At 41.5% G+C, this 24,398-nt stretch overlaps 2 protein-coding genes across 2 annotated transcripts; both read left to right on the top strand.

The window, feature by feature from the left end:
* Nucleotides 1–679: 679 nt before the first annotated feature.
* On the top strand, nt 680–14,361 carry MTRF1L (mitochondrial translation release factor 1 like; the record flags this gene model as incomplete). Its single annotated transcript, XM_083352697.1, has 7 exons — nt 680–974; nt 2,106–2,185; nt 2,738–2,921; nt 6,324–6,487; nt 6,710–6,827; nt 7,777–7,913; nt 10,679–14,361. 7 exons carry the CDS (start codon nt 680–682, stop codon nt 10,892–10,894), a joined length of 1,194 nt encoding a protein of 397 aa, XP_083208823.1. The 3' UTR covers nt 10,895–14,361.
* Nucleotides 10,768–23,352, top strand: FBXO5 (F-box protein 5). Its single transcript, XM_083352710.1, has 5 exons — nt 10,768–10,917; nt 18,950–19,605; nt 20,357–20,447; nt 20,947–21,132; nt 22,490–23,352. The coding sequence occupies exons 2-5, from the start codon at nt 18,983–18,985 to the stop codon at nt 22,739–22,741; spliced, it is 1,152 nt and encodes a 383-aa protein (XP_083208836.1). The 5' UTR covers nt 10,768–10,917; nt 18,950–18,982; the 3' UTR covers nt 22,742–23,352.
* Nucleotides 23,353–24,398: the final 1,046 nt, after the last annotated feature.

Below are 24,398 nucleotides of genomic sequence, written 5' to 3'. Positions count from 1 at the left end.
CGTGCAATTGTGGAAAAGTCTAATTCAAGCTCTAGTCCAGGGGTAGGCAACCTCGGCTCTTTTATGACTCATGGACTTCAACTCCCAGAATTCCTGAGCCAGCCAAGCTGGCTCAGGAATTCTGGGAATTGAAGTCCATGAGTCATAAAAGAGCCGAGGTTGCCTACCCCTGCTCTAGTCCAAAAGTCCCCACGCCACGTAGCTTCAGCATTTATCCCGGTACGACCCCGGCTAAAGCCAGCGCATTTCCAATTATTGCCGAGCTAACCATAGGAGGATAGTCAAGCTTCGGCAATTTCCGGCCTTAGCCGCAGTGCTTCGAGCCGGGATTACGAGCGTAAACGAGGATCAATTAGCCCGACTCTTAGCTTGTTTTTTTTACTGGATTTTTAAATGAATTGGAATAATAAAGCGATGGTGATGACGCCAAACATTATACTTCATGTTCACAAGCGAGCAAATCATCACCTTAAGAAGGGGCCAATGCTCCCTCTTTTGTGGTAGAAAAGTGCCCCGCATAGAAACGCGAACTAGAACCCGAACTAACTCTTGCCCTTATCTATTTGGCATTTGTTGGCATTTATCAGAGAGAGGGGAGGAAAGAGCGGCCACTTCCGGAAGGCATTGCTCTAGCGACGGGGACGGGAAGCGGAATCTTGGCGCTGAGTTGACCCCCGGCATGTGGTGGTGCTTCGGCCGGAGTCGGCCGGCCTGGCGGAAGTTCGCCGTTTCTTTTCCCTGGGTGTCCGCCGCCCGGTCGCGATGCCGCGGGCAAGCCCAGCCGCGACGCTGGCTCAGCAGCCAGCCGGATTTGCGCGAGTTGTTCGCGAGACCGGCGCTTCAGCGCTTCCTAGACCAGCATTCCCGGCCAGAAGAGCAACCTGGCGGCTTCCGCTCGGCGTTGGCAGAGCGGATTCGCCTCTTGAGAGACAAGGAAGAGGAGCTGCGTGAGACGGAGCGCTTGGCCCGAGAAGGTGAGACGTCTCCACCTGACGGACTGCCGCCTGATGGCGAATTGGAAGAGGACTGTGCGCGCCAGGTGACAGCACCCAGCCCGCCTTGCAGAGACGCGTGTAAAGGGCTGGGCTTAATACTTTTCAAGTCCACTCAGTGTGAATTGTTCACGTGCTATCAAGTTGGTGCCGTTTCAGTCCCCACATAAAAAGATTTTCTCCCTGAGGATCTTTTCCTTAACCTGATCTCCATATTTCATCTTTCGCTGCAGGGGCTGGAAATAGGGTCCTAAGTCACTTTTTTCAATGCCGTTGTAACTTTGAACTGGCACTAAATGAGTCGAGGACTAGCTGTGTACCTACCATACTTGTGGTTGATATTGTTGTGATTCAGGGTCAGCCTGTGGGTTCGGCAGTTGGGTCGGATGACTCAGAGGAGGAGGAGGGGGGTGTTGAAGAGCTTGCTGATGGTGGCCTTGAGCAGGGGTCTTCAAACTTGGCCCTTTTATGACTTGTGGACTTCAATTCCCAGAATTCCTCAGCCAGCATGCCTGGCTGAGGAATTCTGGGAGTTGAAGTCCACAAGTCATAAAAGGGCCAAGTTTGAAGATCCCTGGCCTTGAGGCTCCGCAGAGCCCTCAGCCGGGCCCCTCCCACCTGGTCACGACAGAGACCCAGCTGTGTGAGCCTGACAGCGTGGATGAAGATGACCCACAGCTGGCCCTGTTCAAGGACGCCCGACGCAGGAGGCAGTCAATCAGGAGTAAACAGAGGAAGGCAATGGGGCACCTCAGAAGGAGGCAGAGAGAGGCCACGCCCTGAACTGTATTTAAGGGGAATGTGTGGGAGGGCTGGTTTGCTGAAGGCAACCGCTTGATTAGTTCCTGTTTCATAGCTCCTGTTTTCATGGTTGGTGTCTTGTCTTGCTCTGTTTTATGTTAATAAATTTGGCAGGCTTTATTCCAGCCTCTTGCCGTTTGTAAAGGGGTTGTCCCTGCCTTTTCTGCAAGGCCGGTAGCAGGCTGGTACAGAACAGTTATCTGGGTGGGGGAAGAGTTAGAAATTCTAAATAGCCAAGAAAGCAGAAAGGAACTGTGAGCCAGAGAGAAAAGATTAATAGTATTATGATAATAGTGTGCTGTCTTATTCTAGATGAAAACGAAGATTTGCGGAAGCTTGCAGAAAGGGAAGTTATTTCCTGTCAGGAAGAGATAGAAGAACTGAGACATCAGGTACATCACTCATTGAAGCATATTTAAGACTAACTTGATAAGAGATTGTCAAATGTTATTATTTTGCAGTCTTCCTCTGCTGCCCCACTTCATTTCATGCCCCCCCCATACTGCTAATTTCGGTTATTTTCAGGATTTAATTTCCAGGGGGGGGGAAAATCCCATGAATCTGGATTTTTGTGTGTGTTATGAATAGAAGAGAATATGTATGGTTTAAGAGTGAACTATTGACTTATTGATGCTTTCTGAGCTTAGTTGGTTTCTTGAAGATGTTTCATTACCAGGCTTCATTACAGTTTCAATGAGTTGGTAACTATTTGATATTGAAACTTATGTTATGCTGATCTAAATCAATTCGTCAACTAACACTAAGCAACTGTACCATAGGTGTATCCGTTGGATTTAGGGAAAAAGTATTGAACATTTGTAATACATTACATAATTTTTAAAATATAGGTACTGGTACTTTTTTTTATTTCAGCCCATTCCAGGAAGCATTCCTTGCTGAGGGAAATTTTACTTAAATAAAAAAGGCATTTTTATGTATTTCAGATAGTATCACTTTTGATTCCTTCAGAGAAAACTGACAAAAATGATCTTGTCATAGAGGTGACTGCTGGAGTTGGAGGGCTGGAAGCAATGTTGTTCACTGCTGAGATGTTTGATATGTATGCACAGTATGCAGCATATAAAAATTGGACTTTTGATATTCTGACATATGCTTCCAGTGTTATAGGCAAGTAATCTTTTGAAATTCTGGCATGTACTTCCACTATTAAGAGCAAGTTGTCTTGGATTAACAAAAGAAATTCCTTAACTCTATAGTACAGACAAGTCAAACTCGCGACGTCGCGCAATGTATCGGAGCTTTTTCTCCATTGCTGGCAATGGGGTGGGCACGGTTTCCTGATGAGACGTCTGGCCCGCAGGCCGGCAGTTTGACACCCCTGCTATAGTATGAAACAGTGAAGATTCCTATCTTCAGTATTATTTCAGGGGTGGGCAATCTTGTTATTTCAGTGTAGCTGTTTTAGAGACACTTAAGAGTATCTTTAAAGACACTCAAGACACTCACTTAAGAATGAGTGCTAGAGGTATATCATGCAGTGGCATATATTTTAATTTGATGTTGCCTTTCTCTGGGTAGCTCACAATATAAGCAACACAATAAATAAAAATACAATAAGGAAAATAAACAAAATGGCAAATCCAAATGCACCCTACCACAAGACTTGGGAAAACAGTGCTTGTATTTCTTCTCTTTGTCAGTGAATGAGCCCCTACCATTTGCCATGTTTAATTATCCAGCTATCTTTCTGCTAACCTTTATTGATTGCTGATAAATGGAATTATTCCTGATGTAATAACATCAATGTTATCAATGCTAATACATAAATATTTTGTCTTTAAACGTGTGACACTTTAATCAGTTCATTATAATATACTAGGACTTGTTCATTTTCTAATCTGTGTGTTTTGTTTGCAGGTTACAGTTCCAAGAAAAAGTATGTGAACCCTTTGGGAATACGTGGTTTTGCATGAATTGGCCATAAAATGCGCTCTAAACGTCATGTAAGTCACAACAATAGAAAAACACAGTCTGCTTAAAATAATACTACACAAATATTAGCTGTTGTCATGTTTTAATTGAACATAACATGTAAACATTCACAGTGCAGGGTGGAAAAAGTATGTGAACCCCTAGCCCAGACATGTCAAACACAAGGCCCGGGGGCCAGATCCGGCCCGCGAAGTGGTTTCATGCGGCCCGCGAAGCCATCCTGGAAACAGGGAGGGAACGGCCCCCACTGCCTTGGCCCTGGCCCAGAGACCCTCCTCCTGCCAGAGACCCTCAGATCTGTCCCACTCCTGCCCAGGACCCCATAGGCACCCTTGATGCGAACGATGTAGAGCTGGCCACGCCCACCCAGTAGGCCATACGCACTCTAGCCACACCCACCCAGGCTACACCCACCCGGCCCCCTGAGGGCAACCACAATGCTGATGCGGCCCTCAATGAAATTGAGTTTGACACCTCTGCCCTAGCCTAATGACTTCTCCAAGAGCTAATTGGAGCCAGGAGTGAGCCAACCTTGACTCCAATCAGTGTGATGATATTGGATGTGTTGCTGACAGCTGTCCTGCCCTTTAAAAACACACACCTGTTTTGGGTTTACTGGTCTCAAGAAGCACTGTCTGATGTGAACCATGCCTCGCAGAAAAGAGCTCTCAGAAGACCTACGATCAAGAATTGTTGACTTGCATGAAGCTGGAAAGGGTTACAAAAGTATCTCCAAAAGCCTTGATGTTCATGTGTCCATGGTAAGACAGACTGTCTACAAATGGAGAAAGTTTAGCAGTGTTGCTACTCTCCCTAGGGGTGGTCATCCTGTAAAAATGACTGCAAGAGCACAGTGCATAATGCTTAATGAGGTAAAGAAGAATCCTAGAGTGTCAGCTAAAGACCTACAGAAATCTCTGGCACATGCTAACATTTTTGTTGACACATCTACAATAAGGAAAACATTAAACAAGAATGGAGTACATGGGAGGATACTAGGGAGGAAGCCATTGCTGTCCAAAAAAAATATTGCAGCACATTTGAAGTTTGCAAAAGAGCACCTGGAAGTTCCACAGCACTACTGGCAAAATATACTGTGGACAGATTAAACCAAAATTGAGTTGTTTGGGAAAAACACACAACACTATGTGTGGAGAAAAAAAGGCACAGCACACCAACATCAAAACCTCACCCCCACTGTAAAACATGGCAGAGGGAGCATCATGGTTTGGGGCTGCTTTGCTGCCTCAGGGCCTGGACGGATTGTTGTCAATGATGGGAAAATGAATTCCAGAGTTTATCAGGACATTTTGCAGGAGCTGAAGCTCCGCAGAGGATGGGTGATGCAACAGCACAATGACCCAAAGCATACAAGTAATTCAACAAAACAGTGGCTTCAACAGAACAGAATACGCCTTCTGGAGTGGCCCAGTCAGAGTCCTGACCTCAACCCGATTGAAATGCTATGGCATGACCTTAAGAGAGCGATTCACACCAGACAGCCCAAGAATATTGCTACACTGAAACAGTTTTGTGAAGAGGAATGGTCCAAAATTACTCCAGATCGTTGTGCAGGTCTGATCTGCAACTACAGGAAACGTTTGGTTGAGGTTATTGCTGCCACAGGAGGGTCAACCAGTTATTAAGTCCAAAGGTTCACATACTTTTTCCACCCTGCACTGTGAATGTTTCCATCTTATGTTCAATTAAAACATGACAACAGCTAATGTTTGTGTAGTATTATTTTAAGCAGACTGTGTTTTTCTATTGTTGTGACTTACATGACGCTTAGAGCGCATTTTATGGCCAATTCATGCAAAACTCCACGTACACATACTTTTTCTTGCAACTGTATATTAAGGTAGAAATATAATATTTCATAAAAAGGAGCTTTAACAAGGCTAAGCAGAATTATTTACTGAAAAAAGGATTAATTGGATATGTTGTTTATTACTCAATGTTTTTTGTTCTTTTAATCGTTTTTATATTTTAATTATATTGCTTTTTCTGCAAGTGTCTGACTGATTTAGGATGTTTCAATATAAATGTCATCTTTGATGCGAAACATATTTTTTTCTCAATCCTCCATCTAGGGCAGGGGTAGGCAACCTTGGCTCTTTTATGACTCATGGACTTCAACTCCCAGAATTCCTGAGCCAGCCATGCTGAGGGGAAGGGGAGAGGTTTCCAAGCTGAGCCATGCTGGCTCAGGAATTCTGGGAGTTGAAGTCCACCAGTCATAAAAGAGCCAAGGTTGCCTACCCCTGATCTAGGGCAGTATATGTCAGAAGGCAGGAAAATGGGAGACATGTAAATGGGATACATAACCTACATGAAAGTACAACTATTCTTTCTTCATGAATGCCTACATCTGCATGCCCTGCCCACCAGTGTAAGATATAGACCTTGAACAAACTGCAACTGGGTAGATCATAGCTCAACAACAGATACTCATGAACACACACGATAGGTAGACACAGACAGACACTCTTTTGTGCTTCTGAATAGTGCTTTTAAATAACCTTTTTCTGGAGACATACTTTTGTGATTGCTTTTACTGTTTTTTTTAAAAATAAGGTGGTTTAAGACATGCATCTGCCAGTATAAAAGGCCTTGAAGCATATGGACAATTGAAGTTTGAAGGAGGAGTACATCGTGTTCAGCGCGTGCCAAAGACTGAGAAGCAAGGCCGCATTCATACCAGCACAATGACTGTAGCAATATTACCACAACCGAGTGAGGTATGCGGTTACTATAAGTATTTGGCCCAATCATTCTGCATTCAGATAAGAGGATTCCATTCAATTACACTTTTTTCCTACTTGTTTAGAACCTGAAGACTAAATTAGCATTAATAAAGTCGTCAGATCTTACAGCATAAATAATTTATAACGTTTGTTGAGTTTGGGACAATTTGTAAATTGCCGTTAGAGAATGAGTGAAGTGTTTCTTTCCTGTTCCAGATAACTCTGACAATTAATCCTAAAGACTTATGTATTGAGACTAAAAGAGCCAGTGGAGCTGGTGGCCAGCATGTGAATACTACTGATAGTGCTGTGCGGATTGTCCATATTCCCTCAGGTATTAGACCATGACTTTCAAATGAGTTCCTTGTTGTTGTTGTTTTGAAATATGCTCCCATGTTTTATATGATGATGCTCAGTAACAAGATACACGCTTCATAGAAAATCTTAGCCATCAGTGTTGTCTACCATTTGGAGTGATGAAGTTATTGACTATAGGACATTCATTACTGCAGCATAAGATCAGGAAGCTAACCAACCAAGATAAGCTCTGGTGAATACTTATTCTGAAGATGTGGAAGGACATGGCCCGGAGTCTGTTTCAGTGTTCCAGTTAAGAGAGAAATACTAGAGAGAGAAATACTAGAGAGAAAAAAATCTATGAAAAATGTTCTTGCTTTGGAAAGGATGAGATAATATATAATATTAGAGAGTGCTAATTTGAACACAAACTGTACATATGCTATGTAAAATGAGATTGTACGTTGCTAACAGCGCAGTCCAGTACATCTTTATGCAGGAATGTGTGTGTATATTCTCTCTTCTCATTTATAAGGCAGACAGACTTTTATTTGCAGCCTTCCATCAACAATCTCTTTCCAACTTTCTCTTTACTTGTACCTATAATAGTGTATTCATTTTCTTAGAACTAACAACGTATCATAGATTATATTTTCCACTGCATTCAAACTTCTTACAAAAAAGCCATAGAAAAGATCCTTGGCTTCTGGTGGAATATATAGCACATATATAAAAATATATAATAAAATTTGTCATCCTAGTCAATGCCTGTTCTGATTTTGCTACAGCTTCAATAGGCTATTTGTTTTGAAATACTGGCATCCTGTTCTTAATTTTTAAAAACTACTATAATAATTCAGTTGTATCATTTAACTAAAAATTGCAAAGTAGTCTTCTTGTTATAACTTAACATACAAAATACATTCTTGTTCTTGACATACTTCACATTTTGGGGAGGCCTAACTTCTACATTTCCTTTGTTGTAGGTGTAGTATCTGAATGTCAACAAGAAAGATCTCAAATTAGAAATAAAGAAAAAGCTATGGAGCTTCTTCATGCTAAATTATATAGCATCAAACTTGAAGAACAAACAGCAAAGATACATACTGCAAGAAAGATTCAGGTAAAATATACTGCATTGTTTTTTGGATCTAAGGATGTTCTGCTGTAATAACAATAGTTGAATTTGCAGCTGAGGTTTGAGATGGAGTTAAAAGACTGGCTAGCTTGGAGTCCTTGCAGAAGAGGAAGCAATGGAATCTTGACTCTTCCCCCCCCCCCCAACAAAAACCCTTGAAGCGCTTATCTGGTTGTTCTCAAGAGAGTGCAGTTAGTCTAGTGAGATTCTTGTAAATAGGTGAGTAGCAATAAAGAAACATCTCAGATCAGCTCATGGTGTCATTCTGCTTTCTTGCACCTGACAATACCTGAAGGCAAATCAGTAGTGCACTGATGCACACTGTTTCACTCAAGCCTCAGTTACAAAGAAAAACCAGAACTGGACAGAGAAATTCTTTTGGTAACATCATAAACCGTTTAGACTACTGCAACGCTCTCTACATGGGGCTGCCCTTGAGGACCACTCAGAGGCTTCAGCTGGTGCAGAATGCGGCCACGCGAGTTGTGATGGGGGTTTCCCGATACTCCCATGTAACACCTCTACTCCGCGAGCTGCATTGGCTTCCGGTTGCCCTCCGGGTAAGATTCAAGGTGCTGGTGATGACCTATAAAGCCCTAAATGGCTTGGGTCCGGGATATCTGAGGGAACACCTGCTGTCGGCATCAAGCTCCCTTCGTCCAGTGCGCTCCCACAGGAAGGGACTTCTCAGGGTGCCGTCAGTAAAAGATTGCCGGCGGGTAACACCCAGGGGGAAGGCCTTCTCAGTGGGTGCGCCTGTCCTCTGGAACCAGCTGCCCGTGGAGCTTAGGACTGCCCCCGACCTCCGTTCATTCCGCCGGGACCTGAAGACCTGGCTCTTCAAGCTCTCTGGCCCAGGCTGAGAATTTTAATTTTAATTTTAATTGGGTTTTTTTACTTTTTCAGGGACTGTTGTAATTATTTTTAATTGTTTTTAACTTTTGTATTTCCTGTTTTAAATACCCTGTAAACCGCCCTGAGTCCTGCGGGAAAGGGCGGTATATAAATCCAAATAAATAAATAAATAAATAAATAAATAAATAAATAAATAAATAAATAAATAAATAAATAAATAAATGATAATACTATCCATAATTTATTTGCTGTACCTAGTCATAGAGAAGATCAGTGAGCATGATCTGAAAAGCAGACATCCAAAGACTGCTTTGTTGTGGTGTTGGCTATATTTTGTGGTGTTGGCTAAATCAGCTCATATTGAAAAGACATGGATTGTAATTTAGATAGATGTGGTTGAAACACAAATGATGCACAATGAACCCTGAAATGTTAATTAGCATTGGTGGGTGGGTGGGAGGGAAGGAAAGAAAGAAAGAAAGAATTGATTAAATTTATATGCCGCCCTTCTCCCTAAGGACTCAGGGCGGCTCACAACAATAAAAAGTTAAAAATATAAAATACAAAACATAAAATACAAGGTCAGGGGCCATCCTCAGCTCCGGGGGCAGTTCATTCCAGAGGGTTGGTGCACCCACAGAGATGGCTCTCCCCCTGGGGGATGCCAGCTGGCATTGCTTAGCTGACTCTCTGGGAGCGAACCGGGCAATGGGAGGTTGATAATGGCAGCAGGTGGTCTTGCAAGTACCCCGGGCCTAAGCCATGTAGGGCTTTAAAAGTGATTACCAGCACCTTGAATCGCACCCGGTGGACAACCGGAAGCCAGTACAGCTCGCGCAGGAGTGGTGTATGTAACATGGGAGTATCGAGAAACTCCCATAAGCACCTGCGCAGCCGCATTTTGCAACAGCTGAAGCCTCCGGGTGCACTTCAAGGGCAGCCCCATGTAGAGAGCATTGCAGTAATCCAGGCGAGAAGTGACAAGGGCGTGGGTGACCGTGCATAGGGCATCTCGGTCCAAAAAGGGGCACAACTGGTGCACCAGGCAAACCTGTGCGAAGGCCCCCCTGATAACAGCAGTTAGATGATCCTCCAAGTTAAGCCGTGAATCCAGGAGGACACCCAAGTTGCGAGCCCTTTCAGAGGGGGGCAATACCTCCCCCCATCAAAAGAGGTGGAACATGTTGGACAATACGAGATGCCGGTATCCACAGCCACTCGGTCTTGGAGGGGTTCAGCCTGAGCCTGTTCCTTCCCATCCAGACCTGCACCGCCTGGAAAGGAAGGAAGGAAGGAAGGAAGGAAGGAAGGAAGGAAGGAAGGAAGGAAGGAAGGAAGGAAGGAAGGAAGGAAGGAAGGAAGGAAGGAAGGATGGATTGTGTAGAACAGCATTCTACCAAATTGGTGCCCTCCATATATTGTCTTTAAAAATTCCTAGCCAACTAGCTGGCTAATCATGAAAATTGTAGCTCAAGACATTTTGAGGGAATTTGGGATAGGTCAATTATTTAAACTGTTTAATCTCTATTTCTTTACATTTCTTCTCCTATCCACTTTATTCAAAATTTCTCCCTGACTGAGAAAAAGCATATTTAAAGGGAGATATGTAAAAGAGGTGTTATGCATACCTCTTACAATAATTGCCTTTTATGAGTAAATGTAACAAAAGTTCACTAACTCCTCCAAATTTCCTGCCCTTGAGCAATTTAGACTGGAAGCTCTTCAGCTCTTGTGTGGTTTTTATTTATATTGACTGTATATTGATGCTTTACTTTTTTCATAGATACACACACACACACACACACACATTCACATTTTGTTGGATTGGGGACGTTTCCTAAATACTAAACTATTAGGATGTGTAAAAACCTTACTGATTTTTTTTCCCTGTTTAGATTGGGACTAAAGGAAGATCAGAGAAAATCAGAACTTACAATTTTCCCCAGGATCGGGTTACTGACCATAGAATAGGCAAGTCAGTACATCACATCGAAAGATTCATGCTGGGGGAAGAACTGTTAGATGAAATGATACAGTCATTAAGAGAATACAGTGAATATGAAGTACTAATGGAAGTTATTTCAGAAAACGATGCAAGCAGACCAAAATGATCATCACATCCTAGAGACCATAGGTATGAAAGTGCTTTCCAAATTAATTCACTGCATATCTGTTTGCTTGCACAGAATTGATTTACAATCCCATACATACTGTTATGTCAATTTATTTTGGTACTGCTCAACACCCAAACATATATTGATTACCTCTAATAGGTTGAATGCACCTTACCCCGTGTCCTGGGAGAAAAGCCAGGTATTTAAAGCCTTCCTAAATGCCATCATGATACAAGCTGTCCATAGCTTAGGGGAACTTCATTCCACAGGACAGGTGCCACAACATGCTTCCTGGGTCCTGAAAAATAATACTGATCAAAGGGACCTGGAGCATGCCCACTTGTTGGCTCTCACTGGGCAGAAACTACAGGAAATAGGCAGTTCCTCAAATAACCAGGCCCCATGCCATGTAGGGTTTTATAGGTGATAAGTATTACTTTGAATTGCATCCAGAAGCATACTGGCAGCTGGTGCAACAAAAGGAAGTGTGCATGGCAAGGGTAAAAAGCATGCTGAAACTAAATGGCTAAGCTGTCATGTTTTCTAATTTGCTTTTGAAGGATTTTTATGTGTTATTAAATTTATATGCTGCGCAGCTTCCAGTGACTCTGAGTGGCATGAAAGCATACTGCTGTTGTAAAAAAAAGCATTCATGCTTCAGATAGCAACTGTTAAAATATATTTATTTAACTTATACAGTTGCCTATCTCAATGAGTAACTATCGACTATAATTCTGGTGAACAGAATTATAATAGAATAAAAACAATAGTGAACATTATAAAAATTAAAAATGCAGGCAGCCAAGAAACGATGATCCAAATCACTAATACAACCAAGAAGCCATATTCTAAAAACTGAGTTATTATAACCTTCCATACTTGGATAGACAATGGTGAGAAATTGGAAAACTGAGAATATGCTGGTTTTCAAGTCCTCATTCAGTCAACAGAAGTGTTCATGTATTTAGTTTTATTTTTAGCCAACCCATTCTAAATGGCTCTGGGCAAATAACAGTCAGAAACATCAGCAAGCTCCAAATCTATCCTTCAAAAATAGTAAACTAAATATAGTATCAAAATTGTACAAAAAATGAACACAAACCTTGTCTGCCAAATTAACATTTTCAAACACAGCATACCCACTTGTGCTTGATGGAAATAACCAGGTCTTTAAAATAACCAGGTCTTGACATAATTGTGTCATTTGCAATGTTGCATCAGTACATAAATGACAATGGTGGAAACTGATGGATATAAATGAATTATCCAGACTAGTTTGGGTACATCAGACATAGTTCAAAACATTACTTTTGTCCACTTTCAAATTTAGTCTATTACATCCGAAATCCTTTAAATAGGGACTGATAAATCAACATTTCTCAATATAAGAAAATGTACCGTATTTTTCGGACCATAAGACGCACCTGACCATAAGACGTACCCAGTTTTTAGAGCAGGCAAACAAGAAAAAAAAAATTCTGAACCAAATAGTACCGGTATACTAAAACAGGGCTTTTCAACCTTTTCATCCATTGTACCACTTTTAGGACAAGGCAATGTCCGAGTACCACCAGTCGCCCAGCAAGGTGTCAAAAACTTGACCCCCCCAAAAGGAAAAAAAATTGATAAAGTACAGGTAGTCCTCGACTTACAACAATTCACTCAGTGATTGTTCAAAGTTACAACGGCACTGAAAAAAGTGACTTATGACCATTTTTCACACTTATGACCGTTGCAGCATCCCCAGGGTCATGTGATTTACATTCGGATGCTTGGCAATCGATTCATATTTATGATGGTCACATTGTTCCAGGGTCATGTGATTGCCTTTTGCAACCTTCTGAGAAGCAAAGTTAGTGGGGAAACCAGATTCACTTAACAATCATGTTACTCCTTCTCTTTCTCTCCCTCTCCCCCTCCCTCTTTCTTTCTCTCTCCTCTCTCTCTCTTTCTCTCCATCTCCCTCTTTCTCTCCCTATTTTTCTCTTTCCCTCTATCTCTCCCTTTCTCTCTCTCCCTCTATTTCCCTCCCTTTCTCCTTCACTCTCTCTCTTTCTCTCTCTAATTTTCTCTCCCTTCTCTCTCTCCCTCTATTTCCCTCCCTCTTTCTTTCTCCTTCTCTCTCTCCCTTTCTCTCTTTCTTTCTCTCCCTCTTTTCCTCTCCCTCTTTCTCTATTTCTCTCCCTCTTTCTCCTCTCTCCCTTTCTCTTCCTCCCTATTTCTTTCTCCTTCTCTCTCTCCCTCTTTCTCTCTCTCTCTCTCCCTCCCTCTCCCATTGTCCCTTCCTTCCTTCCTTCCTTCCCTCCCTCTTTGTCCTTCCCTCTCTGCATTAGAGCAGTACCCGCAGAGGCGGCCCGGCTTTCTCTCTTGCGGAAAGCAAGCTGAAACGGAGCGAGGGAGATTGCCAGAAATGCGAATCGGCCGATCTCGCGCTCCTGCAAACTCCCTCGCTCGGTTTCAGCTTCCTTTGCTACAAGAGAAAGCAGGCTGAAACAAGGGAGATAGCAGCAGAGCGAGATCAGCCGATTCGCATTCCTGGCAATCTCCCTCACTCCGTTTCAGCCTGCTTTCTCTTGTAGCAAGGGAAGCTGAAACCGAGCGAGGCAGATTGCAGGAGCGTGAGATCGGCATTTCTCAGCATGTGCCGATTCATGCTCCTGGCGATCTCCCTTGCTTTCCACTTGCAGAGGTTGGGGCTGGCCATACGGATCACCTTCTGACCATAAGACGCACCCTCGTTTCCCCCCCCCCCACTTTTGGGGGGAAAAGTGCGTCTTATGGTCCGAAAAATACGGTAATTTCTATGTAAAAGCTAAAATGAATATTTTTCTTTATTCTGTTGTATTTTTAGATTTGCAAGGTGTTTGGGATTTTCCAAATAAATTATTTCCTTTAATTAAGGATTACTCTTTGCTAATAATTATAGGTGGGATTCCTTATCTTACATACAATAGTTTTTGTCAGCATTGCATCAAACATGGGAGAATCTAGGACTTAATGATCTAGCGGCTTTCTTTTCTTTTACCTTTTAAAAGTCTGTTCCTGAATTACAGCAACATTTTTCCAAATTCTTCAGGAAAAAAAAGAATTCCCAAGTTCCCTTTCCATTTTAAAGGAAAGCTTTCTAATATGCTCTGAGTTTGTTTGCAGAGGTTTCCGTACCCCAAAGCAGGTAACATCATCAGAGGAGTTTGCTCTCAGTTTTCCTCTTCCATTTAGGTAATCGTATAAACTTGTAAAAGGCATGTCGGAGCAATTATCTGTGTTAAGAAGAGGCGTCTCTGTATAAATGATAAGGAATTTATTTATATTTTATAACAACTTTTACTTGAAATAAATTTTAATGAGAATTGTCTTTAAGAATCAGATTTTTCTAAATACTAATACACAGAAAAATTTCCTTGACAATTCAGCCTTCATTCAGGTTCTCTTATTTTGTCTCCTGTTTTTTTACAAAAAATAAACATGGCAATATAGTTGTAAAAGATGAAAACACTCCTTTTCCCAGCAATTATCTCCCATTAGATAGTTATCTGTAGAACTAAACTACCAAAAATAAAGGGAGTTGTATCCCTTTACATATGCATTAGCTTTCAGTTTAAAAATTGAAATAACACGAATATGAAAAGTAGCTGCAACCCAGGACTGAAAAGGTCCCCAAATTTCTTACATAAGATAAATAATAGGGAATATATGGTTTTATTCTAAACAGTCTAGAAAGCATGTAACGGAAAGACAGGTAAATAATGGCAAAAGTAAAAATTCAGATTTTAATTCTTAATATTTGATGAGAATGGGCTGTCCCAAGAAAGAAATCTGATTATTATATACACATAGATTTTAAACACAATACAGAGTTTGATACAATACAAAGACTTAAATAGATGTCCTGGTTCCGGAACTTATCCTGGAAGGAATAGAGCTACACACTTAGTTCCAGCGTTAATGCAGAATACCATATTTCAGTGTTTCTCAACCTTAGCCACTAAGTAAAACTACCAGAATTTCTCACCCAGTATCCTGCCACAATGGAAGGTTTCAGAAGTTGCTTAAAGAATTCCAAATGTTATCCCTCTTCCATTCAATAACTGAAGCCATTTGGATAAATATCTCTGAAGGGCACCTATCCTTGGTCATGCTTCCTGCATGCTACTTTTAATAGTGTTATCTTTATAGATAAAAGAATGGAGTAGATGTATTATTTAGGTTTTTAAATACTATCAGATAGTTATGTACACCTTGTAAGGGACGCGGTGGCTCAGTGGGTTAGGACACTGAGCTTGTCGACCAGAAGGTCAACAGTTTGGCGGCTCGAATCCTGAGTGCCGCATAACAGAGTGAGCGCCTGTTACTCGTCCCAGCTTCTGCCAACCTAGCAGTTCGAAAGCACGTAAAAATGCAAGTAGAAAAATAGGGACCACTCCGGTGGGAAGGTAACAGCGTTCCGTGCGCCTTTGGCGTCTAGTCATGCTGGCCACATGACCACAGAGACGTCCTCTGACAAGCGCTGGCTCTTCGGCTTTGAAACGGAGATGAGCACCGGCCCCTAGAGTTGGAAACGACTAGCACACTTGTGCGGGGGAACCTTTACCTATGTACACCTTCTGGAGAATATTCACTTTGATGGTATGAAAATAAGTTGGATTATAAGCCCCTTTTCCTTCCACCTAAACCTCTTGATTTTATATTGGTTTTATTGGGAAAGCGTATGCTATGTTGTCATCTGAAATATACGGCTTTAATTCATCTGATTCTAGTGTTTAATGATAATATGCCAGGTCATCTCTAAAGAGATTTTAGTGAAAAACTGAAGTTTATAGTAAACTTTACTAAATGTGATAGGATTTTTTTCTTCTAAATAACAGATGTAGTCTATATGGACTTTTTAAATAAATACCCTTGGATTTTAAAAATACGTATAAACAAAGGGAACAAAATAAAGCAGTACTAGCCAAAATCCTATTCTGAAGCTTTCTACATATGGAAGGGCAAGCTAATCTTTCCATTTCTGACAAATATCTTTACTGTGAAGGATGTAAATAATTGGGAGAAATAAGGGCATCATTCCAAAGTCACATAGAGCCTACATAATTCAATGAGAAAAGCATGGTTCCCCAAATAACAGGCAAGGCTCAAGCAGTAAGGTAAGGCAAGGTCATTCTGGGGGAAGTTGGGTGGGTGGGTGGAGGGATCGAGGAACTTTTAATCGGTCCAATGCAGCATAACTAATAATAAAAGAGTTCAATGCAGCGTATATGGATGGCCATATCTTGCCTACTTACGCACTGAAATAAAAAGCCTCATTAATTTTCTTGGATGTTTTAGCGTCAGATATACAGGACGGGGTCCTCGAATATTATAGGGCAGGGGTAGGCAACCTCGGCTCTTTTATGACTCATGGACTTCAACTCCCAGAATTCCTGAGCCAGCATAGCTGGCTCAGGAATTCTGGGAGTTGAAGTCCATGAGTCATAAAAGAGCCGAGGTTGCCTACCCCTGTTATAGGGAACAATTTCCAAGTCAGGTGCTATTCGGCAGAGACAACAGCTCCATCTTATCAAATTAAAAAAAAAAAAGCACCGACTTCCATCCAAGTTGAGTCACTTTAGAAAACGTGCTGTAAGCATCGCGGCGGCCCAGATAAACGAGGTTCCCTTACGACCGTGCAGTAAAAGGAGCAGGACGGAAGCGAGATGGAATCGGCGCCTTCATCCGGCTACGGGGTGTCTCTCTCTCTCTCTCTCTCTCTCCCCTTCGCGCCCTGTAGCCACACATCCTGTCCCCGCGCTCCTCGCCTCAGCGGGCAGGAACCCGGGGGATGGGCACGACGAGACGTCCGAAGGGCCACGTCCAATAGAACGTCCCGAACAAGAGAGAGCGCGAGCCTTGCCGCCCTCCTGGACATGCGCCGCAGCGTCTCCCGCGCTCTGGCACGACTAACCTGTCCATCCCCTGCCCGCCTGCCCGCCCGCAAGAGACGGCAGAAGCGCGCGCTAGCCGGCCTCTTTTCTCCACCCTTCCCTGCGCGCGCGCGCGCGCTCGCTCACTCTTTAAACCCCTTGGCTGGGGCTGAGGGCTGGCGGGCAGAATGGGAGGGGGGAAGGGAAGAGTCCCTTCAACGGCAAGGCAGACCTCGCGAGCAGGCATTGGCCGCCGCCACTCGCTTCTTAGTGATTGGCTGCCGGCTAGGTAGAGCTCCTCCTAATTGGCTCTTCGGGTTTTGGATACCAGATTTAAACCTTTTAAAAGTGCCCGGAAAAGGGATTCCACCCAGAGCAGAGGGAGGCTGGTCAAGAGACTGACTTTGAAAAAGAAAGCGCGAAAGGAGGCAGCGCTTGCCAGCTAGAAAAGCAGCCGCTTCAGGTACCGGGGCTTGTTGGTGGGAGACTATTTTGCGGGAGAACCGTGGTCCTGGTGCGGCCCTAAGCTGATTGCGGATAAACCGAGGCTCCGATCCCCACGACCGAGAGATTCGAACGAATGGGCTGAGGCATAAGTGGTATTCAGTTCTAGTGAAGGTGGGGGGGGGGGAGGAAAGGCGCGAATGCGGGACTGCAGCGGTGCAAAGCCCCTCTGCCCCCCAAAGGATTGAGAAACTGACGCTGGCAGAAAGTCCCGCCAGCGGAAAAAAGCCCATCGGTTTCTTCCCGCGTCGTGGCCGGGATGCCTGTAGGAAAACCTGCCTCGTTTCCCAACATGTCCTTGATCTACTTACTGTACGGGTAGAAGATTCTGGGGGCGATCATTTTTCCCACCCAATCTTCCATTTGGCCTACTTTTCCAAGAATGCAGTCTTGGCAAACGTGTGTCCCTTTGTGACGGGAGGGGGAGGGGGACGACGGTTCCCCCTTTCTCTCCCCAAATCTCTTGTCTTCTTGGAGGCCGCCTCGCGTAGTTAGCGCGCCCGGCGGACTCCATTTCTAAAGAGCGCGGGCGGGTTCAGAGCTCCCTCGCTTTTTGCTGGAGCGCGCCAGTAAGCCAGATTGGATGGCAAGGGCAGTTGCGTGGCTTCTGCGGCCACTGAGCTCCCGACCTTGATTTAGCACTAAAGAAATGAAAAAATGTGCATTTAAAAAAAAAACCTGAGAAAGAAATTAGCACAGGCAGAACTCCCGCGCTCCTGTTTGTCCTCTGCCTTTTAAAGGGATCCTTTCTGTCAAGCTGGCAGCTTTAAATTTTGGGAGAAAGAAATGAGCTGGAGTAATCCCATCAGGCCTGAATAACTATATATATGGTTATTCATGCCTAGTTGGAGTCTGCCTAATCAAGCTATATGGAAAAAGCTCTCTACTATACTACTAAATTACATTGCTAGCTTCCTACTTAGGAGTATTTGGGGTAAAAAAAAGTTGTCTACTAATCTTTACTCAAACAGAATTTACTGCACAAGAACATCTGGAAAAGGTTAGACAAAGCTAGTGCCATGTGTTCTGATTTTAAAAAGTAGATCAAAGACTATTAATTCAGTCTTGCCCATACAGGAAAACCACTGTTACAGAGTCTGAAAAATGGCTGACCGAATTCTGAGTCCTTAAATAGATGTAGATTTGCTAAAACCTTGCCAGTGCAGGAAAACCACTGCTATAGAATGGCCAGAAAAACTCACAATCCTTAAGTAGACATGATTTATTAACTACTTAATAGGTTATTGTATACCAACAATGTGTGTCTTATGGTAGGTTCCTCTAATCCAATTTGTGATAAACATGCCATATTTACTGCCATCTTTAATTCTGTTGTCATACAGAATTCAGTCTGTATGGAAATCTTACTGGGTTGCATATATGCAGAATAAAACAGTATTATTTTCTTTTGTCTGAAGTTTAGATGCCCTGCCACTTGTATTTTGTAAATGTTTTAACCCTTTCTTTAGAATACCACATATCCACAGGGCTTTTAGAATTATGTACAATTGGCAACAAAATAATCAGGAATTATCAAAACAAAGGCAAGAATTTGTTGATTTTGGGTTTTTTTTTAATCTACGCTTTCAACCGTTCTCTAGTTTAATATAATGATTTGGACTAATATATATATATTTCTTAATTTCAGGGAACATTTGAAAAGCTACCCTAACCACTGAAAATGAAACGTGATTTTAACTACAGCCATGTTTACTATGGATCTTCACCATTAAAACTAACTGGGACAGAAGCAACATCAGAAGAGCCTTGCCCTGAGAGTTACAATGAAAATTTCAAAGGCTGTACCAAAGAAAAGCTCTTCTATGGTGATCTGCATCATGGAAGTTCCAAAAGTGGAGAAAAGCTTATGCACAATAAAGAAAACCAACAAGTATGGAGACATATTGAGAGTGCCAGTGAAACTGACAATGAAAAAGAAGACAGTGGATACTCCTCTTTATTGGGTATTCAGCACAAACCCAATGATAATGATGACAGTGTGCTATTAGCAGGGAATATCAACAATATACCAAATCATAGTTTCAGTCCAAGAAAGAATTTACTACCAGTCCTCCATTTTGAAGAACTTGTCTGCTCAACTTTGAGAAAAACTAGCAAACGGAATCCAAAGTCGTGGGCCCTTGTCTTAGATAAAATGGCTTCAGGGAAAATGGAATTTGTGAATCTAATTGGCAAAAAAATGGGTTTAGATAAGATAGATATTCTTGGAGAATTATTTCATGGGAAATTCAGACATCTGTTAGCAAACATCTTAATACATCTTAATGATAAAGACTTGATGAAGTAAGTTCTCAATGTTGTGTTTTCCCTTGGCAAAATAAATATAGGTTAAGTTATAGTGTACTAAATTTAAAGACTTTCTTAAAGCCCATGATATGTTTTCCTGGGCAAAATGCTACTTTTCATCATGTGAAAATATTTCGCATGGAGAATGAAGCTATATTAAAAATGTGTTTCATAAATGGAACCGGATTTGCATATACCTTACAGCATCGGCTGTATGCTCATGTAAAAAATAATTATGTAAGCATTTTTTCTAGTTATAGAATTAGTGCCTGCTTATATTAGGGCTTTCAGGGGCCCCCAAGCGGCATTATTACAAAGTCAGCTTATTGCCCCCAACAATCTGGGTCCTCATTTTACCTACCTCGGAAGGATGGAAGGCTGAGTCAACCTTGAGCCTGGTGGGACTCGAACCTGCACTAATTGCAGGCAGCTGGTGTTACTTAGCAAGGCATTAGCCCACTGCTCCACCAAGGCTCTTTATTTATTCCTAAAGGTTAAGCAATGAAACATTTATGAAATAGAGACTCTTTCAGAAAAGGATAGGGGTGTTTCCAGTGTCTACATTGCAGTCTAGCTGATACTATTCTATGCCTTTAAGAAGGCAAGTCCTCTGAAAACAGTAAACAGGACTCTTTTTAAAAAAATAAAGCTTATACTTGTATTATATGTGTATTGAAAGTTTCTATGGTTTCTGTTAAGTAATAAGACTGCTCTCTGATTTTAACCATGGGTTTTCTTTCCACAACAGCATGGCCAAAGTTAGCATTACTTGGAAGAAAATTCTTCTTAGTGACAAGTGGGCTTTCCAGATGTATAACAAAGCGCTAAAACTCAGTTTGGTAAGTCTAGTGTTTCTCTATCTTTATCACAGTCTTGAATTTTATAAACCATATCCCTGTAAATCATACAGCAGGATGTAGGAGTTTAAAATTTCAGTTTCTGTTTGCAAACAGTAGAAGTGGTTCAAATAATATAAACATACAAAAATTTAATATGTAACAGGTGGTCCCAAACTGACTGGTTTGAGGTCGAGTGATGGGCTTTGGGTAAAAAGGTAAAAAATAAACCAGTTTAAATTCTATAAAATAGGTTAATTTTATGACAAACAGAAAACAGACCTCTCCAGAGGGAATCAAGTTGGGGATTGTAAGGAAAAAAAATGCTAGTTAAATGTTCAATTCCCCAATCATTTCTGAAAAGCTTATTTTACTGTGGTATATGAAGAGATGAAAATGTGTTATGTACAAGTATAGTAATGAATTCTTGTATTTTCAGACAGAAGCAAATCATTGTTTAATGATTTATTAATTGTTTAATCAAAATTTCTTTTCTCCACAGAATAGCAACACAGTAGCTGCCAAACACTCTGATACAAGGGAGTATGCTCTCCATCGTGAACCATTAACTTATATTCAGAAAGTGGCACCTACACAAATTAACTTTTCTAAAAAAACATCCCGAGTGAAAGCAAACACCCAGAGTAATCAGAGCTCTTCTTTCAGCCGCCATTCACAATTTTCTGAGGTAATCTACAAATGCCTTAATCTTGATTTAATATACTGAAAGTAAAGTACACCACTTATTAAGATCTCAGACTGAGCAGAAGCAAACTCAAAGGCAGGAGAAGAATTTGCCTCTGGGCAAGCTTGTAGCAAGGAGTTTATCACAAAGTTTGCAAACCTTTGATATCCACTGATTAACATGTAATCAAAAGTGATGAACTTAGTTTGAATGATTCAATCGAATCATTAGCAACATGGGCAAGAAGTTGCACCAATTCTTAATATTAATGTTTTTAATCATTTGTAAATTGCCCAGAGTCAATGGGAGTCGAGCAGCATATACATTTAATAAATAATTTACATTTTACAGTGCTAATTTATTGGTACAATACTCCACTTTTAGGGACTACCATAGCTACCAAATAAGACTAATAAAAAAACATTTCCATAGCAATAGCATTTAGACTTATATATACACACACACCCCAGTGCTTTACAGCAGAGGTCCTCAACTTTTTGGGCACTAGGGACCGGTTACGTGAAGAGAGGTTTTTCCGCGGACCAGAGAGGGCACGTTTGTGCTGCTTGCATCCTGCAGATGGGGCTTTGCTTATTTGTGTGGACCAGTTGCTGGCATGCCGCGGTCTGGAGGTTGGGGACCCCTGCTTTACAGCACTCTGGGCAGTTTACGATGTAGAAGCATTGCATACTGTCACCAACAATCTGAGTCCTCATTTTATTAACCTCGGAAGGATGGAAAGCTGAGTCAATCAAGCTCTGTCAGGACTGAACTCAGAATGGGGACAGAGTTTTGCCTGCAATACTGCATTTTAACTACTACACCTCCAGGGCTCAATTGGGTATTTACAGCCAAATTTCATATTCCTGACAACAGAAACTTTCAATTTGAAACCGATTATGCTCTGGTCAGTTTGAAGCAGTAGTGCCAGCTGGCTAGAGACTTCTAATCACCTAATTTAAGATCACAGAACTGAGTTTATTAACTTGAAGTTAGGGCTTTTTTAAGAAAGTGCTGTGCTACAGAGAAAAGCAACTCGGGAACCTGTAGCCTGTTTAGACAATCTGTCTTGTGATGGGGGGAAAATAAATCGGGCACAAGGCGTACAAGAGAACCTCATCTGGATGAGATGGCAACAACCAGTGATCTTTACAGCATCTCTTTCTCTCAGTCACATGTTAGGAATCATTTTACCTATTGAGAAAGTCACCAACAGATTGATCACTAAACAAGGAAAGAATATATTGTGAGCCTATCTCTTAGAATGTTTCTAAACATGTTCCATATGGTTATTCCAGAAAACTAGTAAAAAAAACCACCTTCAAAATACATGCTGGATTATGTTTTGTTTTTGTTTTAGGTTGCAAAGACTTTGAAAAATACTGAAAGTCTGAAAGTTTGCCATCGCTGTGGTTCCCCTGCAAAATACGATTCCCATCTGCAAAGGGCAACGTGTGTCCGAGAAAGCTGTGGTTTTGACTTTTGCACAAAGTGTTTGTGCAAGTACCATAGTGCCAAGGATTGCATCATTGGAAAGCCTATAAAAACGTCTTTCAGACTAGGACCTCTTCCTTGTAGCAAAAAAAGCAAACAAAATTTACGGAGACTATAATTTCCCCGACACAAATTCTAACTAGAGTATCGTATTTTGCTTGTAAGTTCAGAAGAGAAGCGAATGTGAAAGTTGTGGTTGTCTAATTTAAAAAAATGCAGCGATTTTTAAAAAAATCAATTTTAAAGGTTTTTTTTTCAGATGTCTCCCCTTTTTAGAAGGATGTTCAGCTGAATTTTTAAACTACTTCTAGGTTTACATGGGAATTGTACATGGCAACCTTGACTTAACAAATACAATAACAGTGGATTTTTATTAAGTTGGGGGCAGTAAAGGTAGCATTTGTTTTTAAAAGTTGCTTGTTTTATGGCCTCTAACTTGATGCCTTATAAAAAGCCTTTCAGAGTTTTTACAATATAATCTGTAATAAGCAAATCATATTTAATGTATTTGCAATGCCAAATTTTTATTAAAACTGAATTTCATCTGAACAAAACGTTAAACGTGTAAATAGGATTAGTTTTTATAACGTGTTCTGATAGCTGCTGAAACATAGTGTTGTCCTGTCCCATTTCATCTTCATTACTGAGTAAAGATGCCTAGAAATGTATATAGTTGTAAATACTTAAATATTTGTCTGTCTACATGAAAAATAAAAATTATCTTTATAAATAAAACCATCTCTGCTATTTGAGTGTTATAGGTTTAAAGATTAATGATACCTCCATGTTGTCCCATTAATCACTTCAGTACAATACTCACTAGGTTGTCCAATGACATACCTACATTGTACATGAATTCATGCATTCACTTAGCATGAAGTGTTTAGCATGAGCACAAACTTGCTCGTGACGTGTACATAGGTCTTTTCTAATTACTATGCTATATGAATAGGTGTGAGCTTAAATGGACTCCAGAAGATGGTAGAGGACAGGAAGGCCTGGAGGAATGTTGTCCATGGGGTTGTGATGGGTCGGACACAACTTCGCAACTAAACAATATTTATTTTATTTTATTTATTTTAAATAAACAATATGAATAGGAAGAAATAAATGGAATTTCCCTGATAGGTCCCTTGCAGAGAATTGTTCATAAAAAGATAGAGATGTTAAAGCTATAATTCACTAGAGGTTGAGGGATAAAGTTGTCAACTTATTTTACCATTGACAATCATCTGAGGCTGTTGTGAGTTGCCTTAGCTTTTTACTCTTGTTAGAGAACAGATCTTTTCCCCCATCCTATTTAGGGCAGGACAGTACATTATTCCCCTCTGCCCTGAGATCTGGCATATTCCATTTTGGCTGGCCTTTACTTCACAGAACAACACAAAACGTTTCACGGCAATAGAAAACAACCAAAACGGCATCGCCCCTCTTATTTTTTGTCCCAAAGCTTTAAAAACATGGGTAGTAGTTCATACTGACAAACTGCTACTTTACCACCCAATATACAGATTAAAAACTTGCCAAGGGGAGGAGTTCTTTAAAGTGTCTCAGTGTCAACTGTCTTGATTAGCGAACTCAAATTGAGGAATCTTCAAGGTTTTGAAGTGCCATAAAAGATAAGCTTTATTGAATACACATCTGAACTGAACTGAAGAAGCAAATCCAGCTCTGGTTTTTCCCCCGTGTGGAAATATGCTTAATTAAACAAAGGCTACCCTCCCCCCCGGGTGCTCCCATTGTCCAATCATAGAACTCAGGCTTATGGGAATGGT

The sequence above is a fragment of the Vipera ursinii genome (assembly GCF_947247035.1).
Source record: "Vipera ursinii genome assembly, chromosome: 1".
In the NCBI taxonomy this organism is placed as follows: Eukaryota; Metazoa; Chordata; class Lepidosauria; order Squamata; family Viperidae; genus Vipera; species Vipera ursinii.
Note: the sequence above shows the minus strand (reverse complement) of the source record. Positions and strands in the feature narration are given on the sequence as shown.

What these genes read in the sequence shown, in the direction of transcription:
- FBXO5 (XM_083352710.1), top strand. Translation starts at nt 18,983, where the DNA reads ATGAAACGTGATTTTAACTACAGCCATGTTTACTATGGATCTTCACCA. An exon ending in AAGCGCTAAAACTCAGTTTG is followed by an intron (nt 20,448 to 20,946) that starts GTAAGTCTAGTG and finishes TTTTCTCCACAG; the next exon opens with AATAGCAACACAGTAGCTGC. An exon ending in GCCATTCACAATTTTCTGAG is followed by an intron (nt 21,133 to 22,489) that starts GTAATCTACAAA and finishes TTTTTGTTTTAG; the next exon opens with GTTGCAAAGACTTTGAAAAA.